Source organism: Lolium perenne, chromosome 6 (assembly GCF_019359855.2).
Source record: "Lolium perenne isolate Kyuss_39 chromosome 6, Kyuss_2.0, whole genome shotgun sequence".
In the NCBI taxonomy this organism is placed as follows: Eukaryota; Viridiplantae; Streptophyta; class Magnoliopsida; order Poales; family Poaceae; genus Lolium; species Lolium perenne.
Genome location: NC_067249.2, coordinates 230,966,266 through 230,978,145, shown reverse-complemented (window position 1 = coordinate 230,978,145; position 11,880 = coordinate 230,966,266). Strand labels below are relative to the sequence as shown.

Here is an 11,880-nt window from a genome sequence, read left to right as displayed (position 1 = left end):
ATCATCATATCACCTCTGATCATGTTCCGTATGATGTCTCGTGAGTAGTTCGTTTAGTTCTTGAGGACATGGGTGAAGTCTAAATGTTAGTAGTGAACTATGGATGAGTAATATTCAATGGTGTGATATTTAAGTTGTGGTGTTATTCTTCTAGTGGTGTCATGTGAACGTCGACTACATGACACTTCACTATTTATGGGCCTAGGGGAATGCATCTTGTATTCGTTTGCCAATTGCGGGGTTGCCGGAGTGACAGAAACCTAAACCCCCGTTGGTATATCGATGCAGGAGGGATCGCAGGATCTCAGAGTTTAAGGCTGTGGTTAGATTTATTTCTTAATTACTTTCTTGTAGTTGCGGATGCTTGCAAGGGGTACAATCACAAGTATGTATTAGTCCTAGGAAGGGCGGTACATTAGCATAGGTTCACCCACACAACACTTATCACAACAATGAAGATTATTTAGCCGTATGTAGCGAAAGCACTAGACTAAAATCCCGTGTGTCCTCGAGAACGTTTGGTCATTATAAGTAAACAAACCGGCTTGTCCTTTGTGCTAAAAAGGATTGGGCCACTCGCTGCAATTGTTACTCTCGCACTTTACATACTCGTACTTTATTCAACTGTTACATCAAACCCCCCTGAATACTTGTCTGTGAGCATTTACAGTGAATCCTTCATCGAAACTGCTTATCAACACCTTCTGCTCCTCGTTGGGATCGACATTCTTACTTATCGAAGATACTACGATACACCCCCTATACTTGTGGGTCATCACCAGCTCCAATTAATTAACTTTCATCAATAATTCTCTTCACATGTTTTGCTCTGATTTATCAGTAAGTAACTTAATTTGCAAATAGACACTCCTTCATGGTATGAGAATGTTGGAAGGCACCCGAGGATTCGGTTAGCCATGGCTTGAGAAAGCAAAGGTTGGGAGGAGTGTCATCAATAAATAAACTAAAGTACATGTGTAAATAAAAAGAGAAGAGGGATGATCTACCTTGCTGGTAGAGATAACGTCCTTCATGGGAGCCGCTCTTGAAAGTCTGGTTGACGAGGTAGTTGGAGTGCCCACTACCATTCGTTGACAACAATAAACACCTCTCAAAATAATTGTACTCCTGTTTAAAAAAATGAAAACTCTAACGCATGTTAATCCCTGCTTCCCTCTGCGAAGGGTCAATCTTTTACTTTTACATTGAGTCACCATCCTTTCTTTGAGCACTTTCTTGAGAGCACAACTGTCATTCTTAGTATAATATGATTGTCCCAAAATGTGATTAACTGTGGTATAACTTTGATGCTTTTATCTTTGATAATCTCTACTTCCAGTCTTTCCATGAACTTCAAAGGTGCCCGAACATTTATGTTTTGCTGTACAAATACGGGCAAGCGAGATACCGCTTTATCATATCCTTTTATGAACATTGCAATCTTGCTGATAGACATGATTCATGATGCTTATTATTAATTTGTTGGTATCTTTTCCATGATTGACATAGCTATTAGATGACTTTATTTGCATGTATCTTATTATGAATTGCTTAATTACTTGCCCATATCATGAGAATATTTACATCATATGAACAAATGTGTTCGTGAAAGTTCTTTTATCGCACTCAGTTGTTAACTGAATTGCTTGAGGACAAGCAATAAGCTAAGCTTGGGGGGAGTTGATACGTCCAAAACGTATCTACTTTCCCGAACACTTTTGCTATTGTTTTACCTCTAATTTGTGTATTTTGGATACAACTAACACGGACTAACGCTGTTTTCAGCAGAATTGCTCTGGTGTCTCGTTTTTGTGCAGAAACTCAACTTTCAGGAAAATCTCCGGGATTAATTCCAATGGGCCTATTTTCACAGAAGAATAACGGAGCCAGAAGACCAGAAGGAGGGGGGCCACAAGGCAGCCACCCCACCAGGCGGCGCGGCAGGCCCCTGGGCCGCGCCGGCCTATGGTGGCGGCGCCTCGGGCAGCCCCAGGTGCCCCCCTCTAGATTACTTAAGGGCTTCGACCTAAAAATGCACGGGGGGTTAGACGAAATCGCCAGAAGACATCCAGAACACCGTCGCCTTCGCGAAACTCCGTCTCGGGACCAGAAACTCCGTTCTGGCACTCCGCCGGGACGGGGAATTGGAGGAGATCATCGCCATCATCACCACCGACGTCTCTCCATCGACCAACCATGTTTCCCCCATCCATGTGTGAGTAATTCCCCCGCTGTAGGCTGAAGGGGATGGTAGGGATTGGATGAGATTGGTCATGTAATAGCATAAGATTGTTAGGGCATAGTGCCTAGTGTCCGTAATTGGTACTTTTATGATATTGTTGCAACTTGTTATGCTTAATGCTTGTCACTAGGGCCCGAGTGCCATGATCTCAGATCTGAACATGTTATCAATTCATGATGATATTCATTGCTTTATGATCTTACCTGCAAGTTGTATACACGTATTGCTGTCTGGTACCCGAGGCCCCAAAGTGACAGAAATTGGGACAACCGGAGGGGAAGGCGGTGATATGAGGATCACATGTGTTCACGGAGTGTTAATGCTTTGCTCCGGTGCTCTATTAAAAGGAGTACCTTAATTACCAGTAGATTTCCTAGAGGCCCGGCTGCCACCGGCTGGTAGGACAATAGATGTTGTGCAAGTTTCTCATTACGAGCACGTACGACTATATATGGAACACATGCCTATGGATTGTTTAGTACTTGGATACTATTTTATTACTATCTGCAAATTCCCTACCTTGATTGTTATATGATTTCTCTCAACCATGCAGCGCCCGTTCATCCATCCCTGTGCCTACAGTATTTTAATCCTGTTGTTTACTATAATCATTACTGCTGTCTTTGTTACACTGCTGCTGATATTTCACTACTGCTACTGCTATAAAACTGTTGCTACTGATAAACTCTTGCGAGCAAATCTGTTTCCAGGTGCAGCTGAATTGACAACTCCGCTGTTAAGGCTTACAAATATTCTTTGGCTCCCCTTGTGTCGAATCAATAAATTGGGTTTTACTTCCCTCGAAGACTGTTGCGATCCCCTATACTTGTGGGTCATCAGATACCCATGTTCGTGAAGAGTTTTCCAAAATAATTGATGTATCCCAATTCCGACTTTTAGATTGGTTACTATGACACATAAAATGACGCCATGCGATTTTGTGGGATTTTCCGACTTCGTTTAAATTTCCATCTGGCCAAAACGGAAACCTGAGGAAATATAAGGAAGTGTTTGAATTGTTACTATGTTAACATGGTACGCTACATGATTCAAATATGCATGATTTTGACATAAACGGATAGAGGATGTTTTATGAACATTTTGGTACCTTATACATATTTTTCTGAGTCATATGAATTAGTTATGATTTTTACAAAATTAGACAAATTTGAAGGATGGCCTACGTCGAGGGTGACCATCGGCGTAGCCCTGTCTACGCCTAGGACCAAAGGTATGCCGAGGGCTGCCCTCGACATAGACCTCGATACGCCGACGGCAACGCTACGCCGAGGGTCTTTTTGGTAGGCTGGCCTAGCCGGGCCATACGCCGACGGTCCCGACTTTTGGCCATCGGCCTATAAAAGGCCCTTGGCGTATCGCGCCATTCCTGTAGTGTTTGGGCATCACGGATGTAGGCAAACGCCCCTCAAACCATAGTAGCTTTTTCTAGCGTCCCAAAAAGAATTGTCCAGCGTTTAGCTACACTTCTTTCAAACATATTAAATATCCTAAAGTTAAAATCAATACTCCGTATCGTAATTTTTAAACTGCCTAGGGTGGCAAGTGGCGCGGTTTGCGGACATAGGTTTTCGGTAAGCCAACTCGAATTCCTACCGGTTTCGTAAGTCTTTTTGCCATAAATTTTGTTTTGCCTGATAGGAAGCAAGGGCCGCCTGCAACCCTACAACCGTCCCTCCAACCGCGGTAACTTTTGGTGGAGTCGTGGATATGCCTTTTTTTTTGAGAAACACAGTACAAATGCAGACGCTCATATACACACGTATACACTCACCCCTATGAACGCACACGCGCATACCCTACCCCTATGAGCACCTTCGGAAGGCTGAGCCGGCGGGTTGGATCTTGAAATTGACAAAGTCACCACATGCACCTCGCTGTCGACGGGAACGTCACCTCCCACTGAATGAATATTCCGCTTTTATGAGACACACAGATGTCAAACCTGAGATTGAACTCTGGTGGACTGGGGATACAACCATCCTCCTAACCATCCAACCACAAGTTGGTTCTCGTCGTGGAGATGCCCTTACATTTACATGGCGCGAAGAGAGACACAAAATTCATTTCCGGCTCCTGTCCTGTTTGATTGCCTGCGATGTTACCCAACTCAACCTGACGGGTACCACACCGTACTTGCGTGCCCTCCACCGGGCTCCTACTACAGTTTCGTGCTGCTTCATCCTCTCGCCTGACCAATCGATCTCATATTTCCCAGCCAATCTCCCGTCATAGAAAGGCTTCAGAAATGCTCATTCAGGAGACCTCAAATTTCAAAGGGGGTCACTGTTCGTGCATCGGTAGGCTACGGCAGGCAACTAGTCACTTGACACGACGACTCCAGGCAACTACGTCAGGCAGGAGGGTACATAACACATTTGGTGTGGTCTATATGTCTAGGACATGCCTAGCTCAATCAACAGTTCAGCGATTGCAGCACTACGGCTCTTGCCGTACGTACGTTCCCATCTCGATCGATCTTCCGTGTAATCACGAAGAACAGCCCAGCTTTACGAGCTTCCACTGACAGATGACAATTCAATCAAGCTTCCGTCGATTCACTGGTACAGTCGTAGTACATAATATTCTTCAGTTCTGGTACATCAGTACATGTAGGTGCTAGCAACTTGGCAAGTGCGCGCTTCCGGTCCCGAGACTACGACGAGCCGTCCAATTGCGACTTGCTACGCCGCCGGAGTTCCGACCTCCACTCCGACTAAACAACCATAGCAGCAGCCTGTGCCTACGGTCTCACCTCCGTCGATCGCTTTCCGGGCCACTTCGTCGTGCATCCGATTATTGCTTTGTTTGTTCACAACGTTTCACTTTTTAATCGTGTCTTCTCATTTCTCATGGAGTTTAAATTGGAGAGTCACTTTGAAGTTCTGAAAATTATAAATCATGGCTTTGGAGTATATGCTATCGGATCTTTTTAGTTTGTTTACTCCAGAAAGTAGCTCAACTACGTACACAAATGGACGTGCTCCTCTCCTAGCTGCAACTTGCGGAGTGGTACGGCCTTTACAGTGCGACGACCACTTATGGATAGTAATACGTCGTCTTGTTGATACGTACGGGAACGTCGGCAATCGCGTCCTCTGCGTGAATTATATATAAATAAATCGATGGCTTCTCGTTCCTAGCTAGAGCTACCAAGGCCGAATATTTTTAGCGGGAGGATACCGAGGCGTATGTCGTGACTTTGTTAATCCTATGATGTGTCTGGCCAGTTTTTTTTGGATTATTCTCTTGGAGATGCTCGTATGGGTAGAGTGTGCGTGCATATTTTCATAGTTGTTAGTGTATATATGTATCTGTGGGCGTCTGTCTGTGTACTGTGTTTCGCCAAAAAATTACTTAAAAGCTAATGAGTTTTCTGTAAGCTCGTTATATCAATTAGCAGTGTACTATGCTTAGAATAAAATTGCACTTTTTGCATGTCAAATCTTCAAATTTTCATACCAAAAGTATTGCTCAACACACTGCAATATCTAATTTTTTTGAAATTTCAAAAAAACTGTCTAGAACAATTTCCATTGATGGAATTTTTCAAGATTTCTATTTGGTTTGAATAAGTTTAAACCTAGCCAAGAATATCGAGGCAAAAGGTAGTTCGTCACGAACAAATTTTTCGTGATATTTTATGCCCCATGTCATATAACATTATGGTTAGGGATAAAATTGCAATGCATGATTGCAAGGACTTGTATCCATTAAGTAGGAGCACTAAGTGATACAAAAATCTTAAATAAAAAATACTAAAGCTTTGTTTGTTCAGAACTTTTTTTATTACTCCAATCTTATGTTATGTTGACGTTTTAAATTGGGGGCACTTTGAAGTTCGGAAAATTATATAAATCATAGCTTTCGTATATACTATCGGATCGTTAGTTTGTTTACTCTGGAAAGCAGCTCAGTTACGTACAGGAATGCAACTTGCAGCGTCGTACACGGCTTTTTCTAATAGTTGACAGTGTGATCAGTTAAAGAAATAGTTATACGTTGTCTGTCTTGTTGATACGTACGGAGAAGTTGGCAATTTCTTCCTGCGTCTGCGTGTGACTTGGTATATAATAAACATAGTTAAATTGGTGTTCTCCTAATTCCTGGGCAGGGTTACTGAATTAATAAACAGAAGCTCATAACTACTCCTAATGAAGCTAAATATTGGCATTATACTATTCGTGCCATAAAATGCACTTTACACAATTTTATAAAGCACTCATTTTATTTCAATTCGGGGATTAAAATTTGGATAGAAAAATTACATCAGATCTCACCAAAATTAACATACAAAATTTAAAAAAAAAACTAGAACTTTTCACTTGTGAACGATTTTTGTCAAATTTGAATTTGATTGTATTCATTTTGGACATAGCGCAAAATTTGAGGCAAAATAGTTCATCAACTAACAAAATTCCTTTGAAATTTTTGGTCCCTGGCCAAACAACAATATTGTTATGCATCTAATTGTCATGCGTGATTGCTATGCGACATCTCAATACTAAATGGTGAATGACTTTTGTATCCATTATATTTATCTTTTTTGCAAGGACTTTTTTTCGAAAGTTTTTACAACGACTTGTATCCATTAAGTTGTACTTAGCAACAAGCTTATGGCTTCACACCTCCTCTTGCGATGGAGAAGGACTATTTGAATTTAATTTTGCTAAAGAAATAGTAACTATTTCTGCGCAGGGTTTGGAAATTTTGTACCAACAATATTTTGGACAGTCACTAAACTTTCTGATTTTTGGAATACACAAAGAAATTTATTACGAAATTTATTGACATGATATTTATAGAATCTAAATTTTTTTCTATATCTAATCCAAAAAATTGAGATACGAAATGATAACATTTTTGGTACCTACTGAATTTTGGACAATTTCGTGGAAATACCGACCGGTGTGTATTTCTTCGTCAGTCAACTGAATTCTAGTCATGCCCATTAAGATACGTATGTTATCTCATTATGCGCGCATGGTTAAAGAAGAGTTTGGCAAACTGATGATCTGTAATCTGAAAAGCCATATACCACTCAAACTGTACTCATCTAATATGGTGGGGGTGCGAGGTGTGATGGGTGCGTGTATATCATGTTTCCGCCTGTCCTGCCTTTTCAAGAAAGTGAAGTCGAGGGGTTCGAAGAATCAACAAAGAGAGAGAAGGGGAAGATATGGAAGATCGATGTGATGAGGATGAGGGGATTGAGGGCTCTGACCAGTGCTGCCTGTCCACCTCTTGCTCCATCGTCCTCTCGGACCCAGTGCTGAAGGACACAACATGAATCTACCAGCAGAAAGAAACGCGGCATCGGAAATTCCCCAATGACCCCATCCTCCATGATTAGTTGGAACATAGATGGTGCTGTCCTGCTGCAACTCGATGGACAGGGGGTAGCGCAAAGGGAAACTAATCGATACACTGTAGTTCTGTACGTAGCGTACGCCTACATTCAATTTGACGCCTACCTGCCAACCCTGATCTTGTTTCATGGCCTGTTTGATATTTCATTTGAAGCTCGATCTTGATAAATTTTGTAGTGATGTTTCCAAAAGAGAGGGAAATTAAGCAAAAATCATCCCTCTCTGTATGTAAGCACGGCTACGGCGTCTGTGAATCCAACTGTTAATTATACATCGGTATGTCTGTCAATCAATCTAGTATACATGCATGTGCAAAATTCAGAAGGAACAGAAGGCCAAAACCAAAATCATAAGCAGTATCCCAGACTAATCTCCTACTCTTCTCTACCTATGTGTGTACACACATACGAGCGTATCCGTATCGTCTCCGGCAGATGGGCGTACTCCTCCGGCGCGCGCGCGGTCGCCATGATCACGTCCGATCATCGCCGATCACGACGTGACCTTGGCGCGGGTGCACGGGGCCAAGTGCACGCGGTGGGACGACGAGGACGAGTGCGCCGACGAGGTGTCCCGCTCGACGAGCGCGCGCAGGCGGAGGAACTCGTCGACGGAGCAGGGCAGGCGCAGGGGACCCGACGAGTAGTGGTAGCCGTACGCGTCCTTGGCAGCCTCCAGCAGCCGGCGGAACTGCGGGTGGTAGAGGTAGGCGATGGGGATGACGAACCGCCGCTGGTCCTCGTCGACCATCACCGCCAGCCACCCCTTCTTCACCTTCCCTTTCTTGTCCTCACCCTGCATCGCCGGCGGTCCAGCTGCTGCCGAGCTCTCGCCGTCGCTTGCTGCTGCGCTCGCCCGGTGGCACAGAGCTGCTAGGTGGTGCGTGTAGGAGTGGAGGCAATGGAGAGGTGTGTGGTGCGATGAGGTTCGCGGCAGCTGCGGTGGTTTTTATAGGACTTGCCATATGCCAATCGAGAGATTTGGAGCCGCCAGTGCGCAACGCACTGGTGTGCCGATGTTCGTACGTCCTATGCTACGGAACCTAACATCGCCTTGTCCTTCCGGCTTCCCCTCTTTGTCCTTCGCGCGCGGACACGTCGGCCTGTGGGAATAATCGGGTTACGGTGTCACCGTTCTGGCCGTACCCGCCACCAGCGATTGGTGCGTCAGGCCTCAGTCGCGATGAGGGGTATGGGTACGGCGGATGGGCATGAAGGAGGGTGCGAGGCATTGTGATGGAGAGTTCATCCAGGGGATTGAAATGTTGCTGTATGGGCTACCCCACGAGAGCACGGTAGCGGGGAGAATTAAGCGGATGGATTCGATGCTGATGGCTCAATTAATTGGTCGGGCTAGCTAGTTCAACATCTGATTGTTTTGACTTGTTACTTTCTTTTGCGGGCATGTTTTGGCTTGTTCCTATTGGGGTAATCCTCCCTATGTTTTTTTTTTTCTGAACACAACAAGGGCGTAGGGCCTATTCATTTTGAGAAGGTTAGGAACCTTTTTTTCCCCAAAATGGGCCTATTCATTTTGAGAAGGTTAGGAACCTTTTTTTCCCCAAAATGAGTGTATAACATGGGCCACCTCCGAAAAGTGCCTTTTAACACATGAGAACCAATGCTCCTAGTTTTTTAAAATAATTCAAATGCATATTGTTGGGCCTCGAAAAATCTGAAGTTAAATACACACATAAATATACGCATTTTGAAGGTATGGTAGAAATTTCATGGGAAAATGTTGAATTTTGAGCTATAAAAAAGACAAATTTCTGACAAAAATATGAGTTTTCCATCCCTGTATACATTCATATTTTTTCTGTATTTAAGAATACAACGCAATTTCTGCCAAAACTTCGCATAAGTATTTACGACATGTGCATTTATTCATAGAAACAAATTATTATTTTCTAAAACACTGAAGTACAATTTTCAAATAATTTAAAACCCAACAGACCCTGAAGCCCAAGCATGCGTGGTTGTTGGGTCTAGATTTCAGCTCGAGGTTTTCAGGTCGGGCCTGGGCGGGACGTCTCGGGCAGGCTGCCCATGCCCAGATATAGCAGCCATCAATGATTAAAATTAATGGTTGATTACCAAGGGGCAATAGATTTTGGAAGGTATTCAAATTTTGGTGGGGCGCCATAGAATATATAGTACTCTAATACTCTTCTACTTGAGAATTTTGCAGTAGCATGTTACGTGTGGTGTTCATGCATGGTTGTCTTTTTCTCATGGCCATAGTGTCATCATGAACATGATGAGTAGGTATTTTGGGTTGAAGCTTGCTTAGCTTCTTATCTACATGTATTCCATGAACTTCCCGGCTTACAAAATAAGCTAGTAAAAAAATTATTCTGTCGATCTTTCCTACTGTAAACCACCACGGTTAACTCTGATTGTGGTACTCCTGAAACTTGATGTTGCAGTTCTGCAAGTTACTCTTGCTGCAAAATTCTTTATAATATCTTCAACAACGAACTTACTTTGATACAAATGCACTTACTTTTGATAGATAAAAATAATATTCTCACACACTCATCAAGAGGATAAAAACGGTTGAAGTTGATCCCTTCCAATTACTTAACCTCGATCATCTAAGGATAAACCACCACAGACACATCGCAATCTCAGTTGCACTAACAGGGTACGCATATTTGGTGGGAAATGATTAGTACTCCCTCCTGCCCAAAATATGTTACATATAAGTTTTGGTTAAAGTCAAACTTCGTAAAATTTAATCACGTATATTGATAAAAATATAAACATATACAACAAAACAGTAATATTTTTAGAATTGTTATGAAATATATTTTCACATTATATGCATGTGACATGGTAGATATTTGTATTATTATCTATATTCTTAGTCAAAGTTTACACAGTTTAACTTGCACGAAAAATTATGCACAACTTGTGTTCACAACGTCAAGAGCATATCTCCAACCACATAATGCAAAAAATAAATAATTAACTTTTAGTGCATATAGAAGACCAATAAAAAACAAGGTTCAACAAATGTCCATAAAAAAAGCCCCAAATTTCTGTAGTGTGCCATAAAATTTTGCCTCATGTGCTCGAAATTTGGGGCACCAACCTGGTGCCCTATCACAACAAATGGCTGTGAGGCAAAGCCTAACCATCACTTTGTCTTCTTCCTATTCTTGTATTATGTTGAGCGACAACCCCCGCGACGCCTATCCACGGCCATATCCCAGGAACGCCTATCCCTACAGCACCATTCCCCCCAAGGTTTTGTCGTCGATTTGGTGCCCAACGCCACCCATGCAGCATGCCCATGGGATGCCACCGTGTCGCCTCGTGAAAAGCAGCAACAACATCGGGATGCAGCAGTCTAGGCGATGGGCCGCAGAGATCACCCACGACCAGCAGTGGTGGCGAAAAGGTGAAAGATTCTTCTTGCCTCATACTTTATGTTATATACTAAAAAAGTATTTTCTGTCACTGAATAGATCATACCCTATATAACATCATACTTTTACCAAAATATATCATAATTATAATGATGTGTTTGGATGCGGTGAATTGGGCTTATACTTGAATTGGACTGGAAATTCCAAATCTAAGATATAAATCAGACCACGGAGGACGTCGTCACTGCATCCGGGAAGAGGGTGGTCATGGCCGGGCGAGCAGAGGGTGGCCAGGAGAACGCCGTCCAGGGGGGCGGGGAGGACATGGTGCGGCGCCGGCGGCTATCGACTTACTAGGTACGAGGATGTTGCTCGCCAGTTCATCTGTCACACACTCGTCGTCCAGTAAAAAGGCTCGTACCGCTTCGGTGGGCAATTCCAGAAAAATTGAGAGGCTGTGACTTCCGAATTGTACACAGAAGAAAATGACTTCCGGCGGGTGCAGGCTGGAATTGTTTCCGGTTTCCAGTCAAACGGTTGAATTAGAGGCCCAAAATCCAATTCCACAATTCTAGGTCTAATTGATTGCATCCAAAGTCAACACACAGTGTAAGTCTTATTCGATGTACCTAAATGCTAGAAATTCATAGTTGTACGTCAATGCATCATAGTTGATAGAACTGTATTTCGCCTAAATCTTAATTATTGCCTAATAAACAACAGCATAATACATATTTACTGGTCAAGGTGACATTTTTATTTGTCCTGGGTAGAATCTTATTATACGTAATCATTTTTTTAGTGTATACGTAATCATGTTATATGAGTATCTATCAACCCTCATTACCTCAGTACTTTCATTTCTTGAAAAGCTCTAA

The 11,880-nt window shown here is 42.9% G+C and overlaps 1 protein-coding gene across 1 annotated transcript; it reads right to left on the bottom strand.

The window, feature by feature from the left end:
• Window positions 1–7,875: 7,875 nt before the first annotated feature.
• Window positions 7,876–8,573, bottom strand: LOC127305963 (auxin-induced protein 6B). Its single transcript, XM_051336564.2, has one exon. It carries the CDS (start codon window positions 8,428–8,430, stop codon window positions 8,122–8,124), a length of 309 nt encoding a protein of 102 aa, XP_051192524.1. The 5' UTR covers window positions 8,431–8,573; the 3' UTR covers window positions 7,876–8,121.
• Between the last annotated feature and the right edge of the window lie 3,307 nt (window positions 8,574–11,880).

Bases quoted from the DNA above. Each gene is read 5' to 3' on its own strand.
- LOC127305963 (XM_051336564.2), bottom strand. From the start codon at position 8,430: ATGCAGGGTGAGGACAAGAAAGGGAAGGTGAAGAAGGGGTGGCTGGCG.